Raw genomic sequence first — 13,110 nt, 5'->3', positions numbered from 1 at the left:
AGTCTCCCATAGGGCTCAATGGCACTCTGCAGCTTCAACCTGGCCCAAGGAAAGTCTCCCATAGGGCTCAATGGCACTCTGCAGCTCCAACCTGGCCCAAGGAAAGTCTCCCATAGGGCTCAATGGCACTCTGCAGCTCCAACCTGGGCCAAGGAAAGTCTCCCATAGGGCTCAATGGCACTCTGCAGCTCCAACCTGGCCCAAGGAAAGTCTCCCATAGGGCTCAATGGCACTCTGCAGCTTCAACCTGGCCCAAGGAAAGTCTCCCATAGGGCTCAATGGCACTCTGCAGCTCCAACCTGGCCCAAGGAAAGTCTCCCATAGGGCTCAATGCCACTCTGCAGCTTCAACCTGGTCCAAGGAAAGTCTCCCATAGGGCTCAATGGCACTCTGCAGCTCCAACCTGGCCCAAGGAAAGTCTCCCATAGGGCTCAATGGCACTCTGCAGCTCCAACCTGGCCCAAGGAAAGTCTCCCATAGGACTCAATGGCACTCTGCAGCTCCAACCTGGCCCAAGGAAAGCCTCCTATAGGGCTCAATGGCACTCTGCAGCTTCAACCTGGCCCAAGGAAAGTCTCCCATAGGACTCAATGGCACTCTGCAGCTCCAACCTGGCCCAAGGAAAGTCTCCCATAGGGCTCAATGGCACTCTGCAGCTCCAACCCGGCCCAAGGAAAGTCTCCCATAGGGCTCAATGGCACTCTGCAGCTTCAACCTGGTCCAAGGAAAGTCTCCCATAGGGCTCAATGGCACTCTGCAGCTCCAACCTGGCCCAAGGAAAGTCTCCCATAGGGCTCAATGGCACTCTGCAGCTCCAACCTGGCCCAAGGAAAGTCTCCCATAGGACTCAATGGCACTCTGCAGCTCCAACCTGGCCCAAGGAAAGCCTCCTATAGGGCTCAATGGCACTCTGCAGCTTCAACCTGGCCCAAGGAAAGTCTCCCATAGGACTCAATGGCACTCTGCAGCTCCAACCTGGCCCAAGGAAAGTCTCCCATAGGGCTCAATGGCACTCTGCAGCTCCAACCCGGCCCAAGGAAAGTCTCCCATAGGGCTCAATGGCACTCTGCAGCTTCAACCCGGCCCAAGGAAAGCCTCCCATAGGGCTCAATGGCACTCTGCAGCTCCAACCTGGCCCGAGGAAAGTCTCCCATAGGGCTCAATGGCACTCTGCAGCTCCAACCTGGCCCAAGGAAAGTCTCCCATAGGGCTCAATGGCACTCTGCAGCTCCAACCTGGCCCAAGGAAAGTCTCCCATAGGGCTCAATGGCACTCTGCAGCTCCAACCTGGCCCAAGGAAAGTCTCCCATAGGGCTCAATGGCACTCTGCAGCTCCAACCTGGCCCAAGGAAAGTCTCCCATAGGGCTCAATGCCACTCTGCAGCTTCAACCTGGCCCAAGGAAAGTCTCCCATAGGGCTCAATGGCACTCTGCAGCTCCAACCTGGCCCAAGGAAAGTCTCCCATAGGGCTCAATGGCACTCTGCAGCTCCAACCTGGCCCAAGGAAAGTCTCCCATAGGGCTCAATGGCACTCTGCAGCTCCAACCTGGCCCAAGGAAAGTCTCCCATAGGGCTCAATGGCACTCTGCAGCTCCAACCCGGCCCAAGGAAAGTCTCCCATAGGGCTCAATGGCACTCTGCAGCTCCAACCCGGCCCAAGGAAAGTCACGATACCGAAGCTTGAATGAATCCGAAACTTTTGTACTCGTTGCGACAAATACGATTTTATCGCACAAATTGTCGCAAAGTACGAAAGCAAATTAACGAATTAATCGGACCTGTCGTACTTGAATGAATGTGCCCCTTAGTGTCTTGTATTACATAAGCCCAATTGTATCTTAATATAAATTCAGGAGTATGTGCTTGTTTAACTCAAGTTACCCAAATACAGTTCATATAAGACAGTCTCTAGGTTTAGACTATTAAAAGGTTTTGGGACATGAGGTTCCCCTCATGCATTAATTATGTAGGCCTCAAAAAAGAAGGGGCTACATTTCCTCTCAGTTCCAGACTGGAGCTATTAGCAAATCAGATTTTCTCTAGTCATAAGCTAATGGTATTGATAGTGATATATTAATGGCAGTACTAAAATGCCTTGCCCACAGTTCCAACTTTTTTAATTTTTAGTTGAGAAAAATTCATCTAACAAGTACATATGTGTATGCAATATGGCTTATTTGTTTTGCTTTGTTTCCCCTTTTCAGGCAGCTGTAAAAGCTGTGGTAGCTTCATCTCGCTTGGGGAGTGCTGGAAGTCACAGCAGCCATGACAGCAATAAGCCAAGTAGAAATCCATCTCCAGTGCAAGAGAGCGTTTGTGAAGAAACCCCAACTCAGGAAACTAAACAGGTGGAGGAAGGAGGGTCTTGAGTCAACAGTCTCCATGTTTTGGTCCTCGTATCTGCCATTTCATGCACAGTCAACATCATCCTTTCTATTAGCAAGAAAGATTCCTTAGCATGGCCTCCAGGCAGTTCTCTTTGAGAGATGCAATGAAATGTGCAAGTTGATAATCTTCTGTAAATGCATGTGACTGCTTATAAAATAGTGCAAGACTGACTTGAGATATGGAGGTGTTTATCTCATACTATACCGGCGCGTGAACTTTAACAAGCAACACAATTTCCTTAATATAACCTTGATATGCATAGGATCTACACAGTAGGAAATGTATGGTGTGTGTAGTGTTTCATTTTACATTTTTTATAAAGGTATTGGACTTTCTAGAGGTTACGCTACTAGTTTCATTTGACAATATTATCATGTCCTTGGAGTAAATATGAAATAGGAACAATAACCTTTTAGTTATATATAAAAAAAAAAACCTGTTTACAATAAAAAAAAGTATACTCATTTATGCAAAAAAATAAAATAAAAAACAGAAAAACATTCCACGGAAACACACAACTAGGCTTCAGTGGTTGTAAAGCTCAGTGTTACCATAGCTTGTATTAAGAATGCCTTACTATAATAACACTTTGTATACAGTATTTTATTAACCAAAAAAAGCACTTTTCATAGATTTTATGTTACTGCGATGTTTAGAATTGCAAATGTATAACAAGTTAAATGAAAGTACATCATAATTTGTTATTTCAGCCTTGTTTGCTATTTAAACTCCAGCACAGATTTGGTGTGTTTATCTACATGAAATCTGGAACAAATTAGTGCCAATATACTACTTTCCAGATTTATTTCTAGAGGCATTTTGTCTCCAGGCCTGAGGTCCAAGCAGGGTGCTATGGTCCTGCTGAGCAGCAGTTGTAGGTAGGAGGTGTTTGGGAAAGGTCTTCTGCACATCACAAATGTAGGTTTTGATTGCCAGCAGTGCAGAAGGCACCTTTGTTAGCACAGAAGAGGAATAGTTGCTGAGGGATAGCAGATATAGGACCAAATTCAATTTGATGAAAAAAAAAACATATCTCCTAATTGAATGATAGGTTTTTATCATAGACTTTAATTGCGTTTTCACATGATAAAACCTGGGATAAATGTTCCCCATCAACTTGAATCTGACCCAAATGGACCAAATTTAGTACTATGAGCAAATGTTATTTTATGGTTTCTCAGGTGAAAATTTTATGGGCATGATTCATTTTGAGGAGAAAAAAACTTCTTTGCCAATTCAGTTGCAGTTTTCCAGTGGACTTTAGTAGTGATAAATAGTGGGGTAAGTTTTTAAAATTGAATCTAAATTGCATCTATGGCAAAATTTGGACTTGAATTAGGAGATAAGCTTTTCTTATTAAATCTGGCCCAATACTGGTGTAATAAAGATTAAATGAGTAACGTTATAAATGCATTCACTTATATACAACTTGGTTTAGTATCTTATTTTAATTAGAAGAGTAGCACAATTCTGGTAAAGCTGATGTTAGTATGTTCATATACATTAACAGATGAGAACCCAGAAGCACAGGGCACCCTATGGTATGTGCATTATACCTTTGTTACCTACAGTCACATGATACTTGCCAAGATGAGTATATGTCATCGGGTGCTCCTCCAAACACCTATAAATACTCATACCTAGAGTATAGCTGCCCTACTGCCAAATAACTCTCTATGACTGCATCACATGCAAGGCACTGTCACATCACTTAAAGTAACCAAGTAAAGGTGTGGATGAAACAAATGAAATAATATATTTAATATAACCTTTTCCATGTTTAATACGTCTTTAGAATGTGCTGGATTGTATAGCAACAATGTCTGATGGGAAAAGTCTTGTTTCACTCTATGGCCATAAATATCTGACAAAAAAACTGAATGTATTAGATTTGATGTCAAAATTTGCTATGAGAATGTATGGCAATAATACAACATACAAGCACTCCAATGGCAAAAGCTTTCTTCCTCAAGTGAACATGGGTGTCTTATGGATATCTACCAAGGGTACATTACAGATCTCTTCTTCCATGCTTCTAATGAATATGGTGTTAGTTGTATAATCCCAGTTCAGTGGAGGGCTCATGTGGTTCCACTTTATCACTTTCACTTTCTGTACTCTGGAACAAGGGGCTAAATCATTTAATCATAGGGAACTTTAAGGGAGTGCTTACTTAATATCAGGGCACCCCTTCCTTCCACCTCCCAGGCTTTTAAATAGGGGCATTAAATACAGCTTTAGGGTACAAAACAATGGTGTCCGCTTCCCGTATAGCCACCTAATTGGACTGGGGTACTATTCTTTCCATAAACTTGAACCTATTGCCAGTTGTGCTAAGCCGAGTTACTTATGGCTACAGGCAACACAAACATTCAGATGTAAGGGTAATAGGGATTCACTGAGTAGTCGGCTGATGAGGAGATACATTAACTTTTTATAGTCTCAGACAAAGAGGAAAATACTATTATATAATTATTATACTGTAAGATCAGATTTCCACCGAGTGTCAGAGCCAATAATGTTTGCATTCTGAGTGCAAGTGCCATACATTTGTTCAATCAGTGCCATATGAAAGGATAAAACTGGTTTAGATTGTCAGGTGGCATTCCTTAAATACACCTTTGCCCATTAAAACCCACATATGCTGAATGGAAGGAGGAGGAATCTTTAGGCAATGTATAAACTAAACAACAATAATTGCATCCCCCTAAAATTGGCATTATTGGTATTTTCTAATTGTTGTATTGAAATTGTTTTGCCTATAAAAGATTAAAGCAGAAATCCAGACACCGCTTTAACTGTGTGTACCCTATTAAAGGAAACCACCTTTGCATCAAAAAGGGTCAGCTTGGGAGCCTAGTGGGCTGCAAATTATATTGGCTTTGCTGTCTGGATATTTCAAATAGCAGCAAAGATTGGAAAACCCCCATCTTGCAATTTTTGCTAATGTGTACCACATTTACACTGTGGCCTTATCCACATGCAAGAGACAAGAATAAGGGGCCGATTCACTAAAGGTCGATAAAACGAGTGCTATATATAGAATGCGTTAAAAATCTTATCACTTCTTATTTTTTGTGACTTAACGCTCGATTCACTAAAAGGACACTTGTCATAATTAAAAAAACGATGTTCTTTTGTTATTTAACTCGTGATGAGTGATTTTCTTGTGTTATTTTCCGCCGCGTGCGTTATTTCCCGCCGTGTGAGATTAGCGCACGATTTTACGCACATAACCATTACTTTCTGAAAACTACTTTTCTGAAAATTACCATTTCCCTGAAAACTGGAGGCTGCATCACACTAGGATGATCACAAACCGACTGCAAACTCCATGTTGTGTTGCCAAACACTCACAAACCGCAATGTTCTTTAAGTACCGCCTGCCCCAAGTAGGTGTTAATATTCGCACAGATTAATGCGATATTTAGCGAGTTTAACGCTTCTTATGTGTTTGTGAATCATGTGTTAGTATTATTTCTATTCGCTAATTAACTCAATGCGTTAGAAATAACGCTTTGCAAAGATGCGTTTTTTTGCGCATGCGATATGCAGATTAACGCATGCAAAATGACTTTGCTGAATCGTTACTTATTTATCGCATGCTTTTTAACGCAAAAAAAGCATGTGATATGCGTTATCGACCTTTAGTGAATTGGCCCCTAAAAGTGCTGTGTACCTCTTGCCATTTTATTGGCATTAAACATGGGCAGTAACTAAACCTTAAATGAAAAAAATAATTTTACAATGACCATTTTCCCTTTAACTTATTTTACATCTTTCCTGCAGCTCTGTTTGTTCATTTGTTACACTAGTTAAACTTTTAGGCACACTGACCCTGACTAGTTAGGTTATTAGGTTCTCTGATTCTGACTAGTTAGGTGGTCAAGCACACGTTAAGATCTTACAGGTGGTGATATGGGGCAAATGTAGGCTAATTCGATCATTTGGCCTTGGGGCCAAACAATCGAATTATAACGGCGGCAATGGGCGCAGTCGGTTCAGGGACCGCATCAACGAGCTGATGTAGTCCCCGATCCGACTAAATCTTTTAACCTGCCCGATCGATATCTGCCCAATTTCAGGCCAGATATCCCCTATGCCCCTTGTTGCTGCCCCTACACAGGCCGATAAGGGACCGATATTGGCAGCTACAATTGGCCTGTGTATGGCCACCTTAACAATGACAATCAAGCAATTGTTTGGCTGTCTATGTAGAAAAGCAATAAAAACACAAATATAACCTCACAACCAGTGTGGTTTGTGGCTGCAGGGGACACTGACCCTAGTGTGATTTTTTAAGGTTCATCTTGGAGACAGACAAAATTTTAAGGATAATAAGCTTTGCTGTTATATTACCCATTTATTCCCTGTTCATTGCTTGTTATATGGTGGGACTTTGTCTTCCAAAGTGCGGGAAATAGGCATCCAACCTGCTATGCTCCTGCTTATGCTGACATACAGCTTGTAGGATTTGGCCTCAACAGGGAGAGCCTCTAAGGTTCGACATCCCAGCATAAAACATATATCCTGAGAGACACCCTCCCTTTATTGTTTGGAACATGGGTACTGTAACACCAGAGTCCATTAGGAATGGAGAGTGTGTAGCTTAGTATATTGTAATACACTGTGTACAGGGTTTAATCACACCTAGATATTAAAGGCACAGTACAATAATGGCTGAAGGTCTGCAGGTTGGACACCTTGCTGTAGGCTGTATAATTGACTTTTAATAGATCACTGGCTCTAATGAACATTATACTCTGCATTAGAAAGGCCCCTAACACAGCTGAAATAAAGGGACACTCAGGAAACATGGGTGTCTCCTCAATAAAACTTCTAACAACTCCCAGCACTGCATGAAAGAAAATGGTGTAGGGATCGCATGATTTCTGCCATCATAAAAACAGGTTCATTATACATATGTACACAGTGCAGCCAGTTGTCAGTTACAGCAAATGGTAACTACTAAAATTGTACATACAAAATTAAGAATTCCAAGCATAAAGGCATCATATATTCACTTCTGGGAAATGTACAAATGTTGGTGTAACCCATAAAAGTAAAAGTAAATGTCTGGTTGCTACAGGTTACCACACAGTTGCAAAGCGTATATCTGAGATATCGTTATCTAAAAAGATTTCTGTTTTATTCATGCTCATAGGGTGAGAAGGAGAGAGGCATGGAGGTTGAGCAAACAACACGCACACTACTCTCAGTAAAGCCAGATACCAACTCCAAAGCATTTCCAAGTACAGTTTGCAAGTACAAAATAAACATTTTTTTGAGTTGCTTGTCCTTTAGTAAGTTGTGAGCTTGCACAATACGCACATTGAGTAGATATTGGGAGAGATCTGAAGAATTTGCATAGATAACACTTTAAGGGGCAGGGTAGATAAAAGGATACCTTGGCAAGGCTTTGGAACCCAATATAAGCCAAAACTATATGGATAGCAAAGAGGAAACCTGCAGGCCCCTGTAAACATTAAGGCAGTTCTAGTTCCACCAGTTAGAAGGATGGAGATCAGATTCCATAATATATTCAAGATGGTATCAGTGTGTATATAGCACATCTTCCCAATTACATTATCTAACCAAAGGGTTCCTTCTGCTCTGCCCCGAAACTGTCCCTCTACACTTCTGTAATGGATGGTTCTATAGTGCTTAGTTGTGCGCCAGTACTAGACACAAAGGATGAAATTATACACAAACAATGCTTATTTAATCAACATCTATTTTCCTTTATGTAGACTGAAGGGGATTTTAAAATTACCCACAAGCAAAAAGACCTATTTAATCTACTTTCATTCTTTGATACACATCAGGGGACAAAACAGACACAAGGTTTGTAAGGCACCCTCAGAAGGGCTTTATAAGTGCACCAAGGGGACCTTAGGAGAGTCATTTGAGCTCTTACCATGGCAGTTACCCAGCAAGCCTTGCGGTACACCCATGTGCCCCTGTGGGGCTCCAGCCTTGTACTAGATTTCCTGGTGTAAATGTGTTGGGAGGGAGAAAACATGGTGCTATTAGAATGTCTGTAGATTTCCTTCTTTACATTTATGCTCAAATCCCATGCCTTTTCTAGATATTTGTTTGCATTGACTATGTTTAATATAAGGACTATTCCGGGCTGGAACTATGTACTGAAAGATGCATGTAATGAATACTAAGAATAAAGCCAATCTAGATAAATAAACAAGCATGATATTGTATGGTTTCTAATATCACTCAACAAATCCAATAGCTTTAGACTTGCCACTACTAGATACTGTATATTGTGATCTGGATAAGCAAAAACCTTATTAGAAATATTACAGAATTTAATGCTCATATTATATTTGCTCATATTATATTTGCAAGCCCCAGACCTATGGGGGGGGTATGAATGTAGCTTACATGGAAAGAGCAGAACTAGAAAGGGAAGTTTGAGAACAAACTTCATGTTGGGTTGAAAAACGTGAAGTCACTGAATGAAATCTGATCTGTTGTTGGCTCCGCCCACTTTTTCTAACCTTGGATCACAGTTATATAGTAAAAACCACAGTGCAAAGTTTGGGGACCCTGGTTTTAATAGTGTCTGAATGGCAGCAACTTAAATTTCCCCACTGAAAGTCAACGACATCTGATTGGCGGTTGGTGGCTCCGCCCACTTTTTCTAACCTGGAACTGCAGTTACCCAGTGACTAACTCTGCGACGTTTAGGGACCCTAGGATTAATAGTTACAGAACGGCAGCAGTTTAAATATAAACCAAAAAAAGTCAATAGGCAAATTGTGATTGGTGGTTGGTGGCTACGCCCACTTTTTCTAACCTTGAGTCGAAGTTACCCAGTGACAAACAGTGGGCACCCTGGCATAAATAGTGTGAGAATGACAGCATTTTAAATTTAAACCAATAAAATTCAATGGATGAAATCCGATTGGCTGTAAGTGGCCCAACCTACTTTTCCTATTTTTGAACTGCAGTCCCCCAGTGACCAACTTTGCAAAGTTTGGGGGACTCAGGCATAAAAATTGTGAGACTGACAGCATTTTACACTTCACCATTGAAAGTAAATAGATGAAATGTGATTGGCTGTTGGTGGCTCCGCAGCTTTTTCTAACTTTGAATGACAAATACCCAGTTACAAACTCTGGAAAGTTTAAGTATCTGGAATTAATACTTAAATAATGGCATCAGTTCAATATAAACCAATGAAATTTAATGGGTAGAAATGGATTGGCTGTTGGTGGCTCCGCACACTTGTTCTAACCCTGAATATGTAGTCAGCCAGTGACTGACTGTGCAAAGTTTGGGAACCCTGACATAAATAGTGTGAGAAAAGCAGCATTTTAAATTTAAACCAAAAAAATTCAATAGGTGAAGTCTGATTGGCTGTTGGTGGCTCCACCCACTTTTTAAAACCAAAAAATGCAGTTCCCTAGTGACCCTGGTGTTAATACTGTGAGAATGGCAGCAGGTTGAATTTCCCCATTGAAAACCAATAGTAAAAATCTGATTGGCTACTGGTGGCCCCACCCACTTTTTCCGACTCTGGACCGCAGTTACCTGCAAAGTTTGGGGACCTTAGTATTAATATTTAAAGAATGGCCGCAGTTTAAATTTAAATATAAGTCTGTAGGTGAAATCTGATTGGCTGTTGTTGGCCCCACCCACTTTTCTAAACTTGGAACATAGTCACCCAGTGACAAACTGTGCAAAGTTTGGGGACCCTGACATTAAACATGTGAGAATGGCAGCAGTTAAAATTTCCCCACTGAAAACAATGAAAGAAATCTGATTGGCTGTTGGTGGCCCCGCCCACTTTTTCAAAACTAAAACTGCAGTCCCCTAGTGACCAACTGTGAAAAGTTTGGGGACCCTGGTGTTAATACTGTGAGACTGGCAGCAGATTGGATTTCTCCATTAAAAGTCAATTGGTAAAATCTGATTCGCTGTTGGTGGCCACACCCACTTAAAAAAATACAAAAAAACTTAAATGCGTAGTCACCCAGTGACTGACTGTGCAAAGTTTGGGAACTCTGGCAACAAACCAATAAAAATCAATAGGTGAAATCTGATTGGCTGTTGGTGGCTCCACCCACTTTTCAAAACTAAAACTGCAGTCCCCTAGTGACCAACTGTGAAAAGTTTGGGGACCCTATTGTTAATACTGTCAGAATGGCAGCAGGTTTAATTTCCCTATTGAAAGTCAATAGGTAAACTCTGATTGGCTGTTGGTGGCTTCACCCACTTTTTCTTACCTGGTGCCTAACTCTGCAAAGTTTGGGGACCCCGGCGTTATTGCTGTGAGAATGGCAGCAGGTAGAATTTCCACCAAGTCAATAGGTAAAATCTGATTGGCTGTTCACAGCTCCACCCACTTTTGGGCATCCAACAATCATCATATTTTCATTCAGGCTGATCTCATGTGATTCGAGTTTGGGGAGTGTAGCCTCAAAGCTGTAAGATTGGCAGCAGTTTCAATTTTCCCATTAAAGTCAATGGGTAAAATTTGATTGGCTGTTGGTGGCTCCACCCCCTTTTAAAACTAAAACTGCAGTCCCCTAGTGACCAACTGTGAAAGGTTTGGGGACCCTGGTGTAAATACTGTGAGAATGGCAGCAGGTTGTATTTCCCCAATTAAAGTCAATGGGTGAAATATGATTGGCTGCTGTTGGCCCCTCCCACTTTGGGGGTCATCCAACAAATGTTGCTGTTTCATTTGGGGTGACCCCATGATTATGTTATTCAAGTTTGGGGGGTGTAGCTTCAAAGCTGTAAGTGTGGCAGCAGTTTGAAAATCTTCCCTGTCAAAGTCAATGGGAAAATTGGGGTGTTGGGAGCGGCGCCACAAAAAGACGGGGGGCGGGATCCCTTAGAAAAGCACAAGCAACCTGCTCCGCTATAGGGCGAAGAAGTGTGGGGAGTTTGGGTATTGTACCCCTAAAACTGTAGGAGGAGTAGCGTTTAGAAAATGGGGGGCGCTAAGAATAAGAAGAAGAAGTGGAAGAACAGTCTGTGGGGTTTCAGCCCAACACAATAAGAAGCACATGACTGGCCGCACGGCCAACTGTCAGTTATAATAATGGTTTTCTCACTTCATTTCTGGGATCAGAGGTAAGTGGAGCGCTGGGGAGCACTGGGGGGCATTTATAGGAAAATAGTGGCATAAATGCATAAAATCGCTATGTAATCACGCCACTAGGGGGCGCCTGGGATACTGGCGTTGGTTTTGCACATATTCTGTCATTTTGATAAATATAAAATGTGATTATGGGAGAGTTGGGCTCGGGGAGCAGGGAGACTGCGAACGTCTCGGGATAAATACAAGTAAAACATAACATTTGGGGTTCAGATTCATCTTCTAATATTAATATTCACATTTCCCTGTATTTTTATATGTATTTTATAAAGTGTAAATTTAAAGCTTATTGGGGAAAAGTCTGAAATGTCCCATTTGTCCCATCAACTAACAGTCGCTCTGGGTGACAGTTGGGCACTTTGTGTTTAGGTTTCTCTTCTAATGCTCTAATTAATATTCCTATTTCTCTCTGTATCTCAATTTATTTATAAAATTGCCGTATCTTAAAGCTTTTTATGGAAAAAATTGCCACTTCCCAGCTGCTAATGGGCTGCTTGAGGCTGGTGACAGTTACTGACAGGCAGCCATTGCTTTCCTCAGTATCTCCTATCAGAGCTGCAACCTGTAGTCCTATAACTGTCACTGGCCTACATGTCCCAGCATCCCCTATCAGAGCTGCAGTCTGTAGTCCTATAACTGTCACTGGCCTACATGTCCCAGCATCCCCTATCAGAGCTGCAGTCTGTAGTCCTATAACTGTTACTGGCCTACGTGTCCCAGCATCCCCTATCTGAGCTGCAGCCTGTAGTCCTATAACTGTCACTGGCCTACATGTCCCAGCATCCCCTATCAGAGTTGCAGCCTGTAGTCCTATAACTGTCACTGGCCTACATGTCCCAGCATCCCCTATCAGAGTTGCAGCCTGTAGTCCTATAACTGTCACTGGCCTACGTGTCCCAGCATCCCCTATCAGAGCTGCAGTCTGTAGTCCTATAACTGTCACTGGCCTACGTGTCCCAGCATCCCCTATCAGAGCTGCAGCCTGTAGTCCTATAACTGTCACTGGCCTACGTGTCCCAGCATCCTCTATCAGAGCTCAGAGCTGCAGCCTGTAGTCCTATAACTGTCACTGGCCTACGTGTCCCAGCATCCTCTATCAGAGCTGCAGCCTGTAGTCCTATAACTGTCACTGGCCTACGTGTCCCAGCATCCCCTATCAGAGCTGCAGCCTGTAGTCCTATAACTGTCACTGGCCTACGTGTCCCAGCATCCCCTATCAGAGCTCAGAGCTGCAGCCTGTAGTCCTATAACTGTCACTGGCCTACGTGTCCCAGCATCCTCTATCAGAGCTGCAGCCTGTAGTCCTATAACTGTCACTGGCCTACGTGTCCCAGCATCTCTTATCAGAGCTGCAGTCTGTAGTTCTATAACTGTCACTGGCCTACATGTCCCAGCATCCCCTATCAGAGCTGCAGCCTGTAGTCCTATGTCACTGGCCTACATGTCCCAGCATCCCCTATCAGAGCTGCAGCCTGTAGTCCTATAACTGTCACTGGCCTACATGTCCCAGCATCCCCTATCAGAGCTGCAGTCTGTAGTCCTATAACTGTCACTGGCCTACGTGTCCCAGCATCCCCTATCAGAGTTGCAGCCT

The 13,110-nt window shown here is 42.7% G+C and overlaps 1 protein-coding gene across 2 annotated transcripts in view; it reads left to right on the top strand.

Moving 5' to 3' along the window:
• camk4 (calcium/calmodulin-dependent protein kinase IV) overlaps positions 1–5,187 on the top strand; it is a 79,832-nt gene extending 74,645 nt beyond the window's left edge. For both annotated transcript variants that reach the window (XM_031893228.1, XM_002943312.5), the window contains one exon: positions 2,206–5,187. In XM_031893228.1, coding sequence (XP_031749088.1) covers positions 2,206–2,370 — 165 coding nt within the window. In that variant the 3' untranslated portion in view covers positions 2,371–5,187. The remainder of the gene's footprint in view (positions 1–2,205) is intronic.
• The last annotated feature ends 7,923 nt before the right edge of the window (positions 5,188–13,110 follow it).

This window comes from Xenopus tropicalis, chromosome 1 (assembly GCF_000004195.4).
Source record: "Xenopus tropicalis strain Nigerian chromosome 1, UCB_Xtro_10.0, whole genome shotgun sequence".
NCBI classification, from domain to species: Eukaryota; Metazoa; Chordata; class Amphibia; order Anura; family Pipidae; genus Xenopus; species Xenopus tropicalis.
The sequence above is the reverse complement of the archived record's forward strand: the minus strand, read 5'-3'. Positions and strand labels throughout refer to the sequence as shown.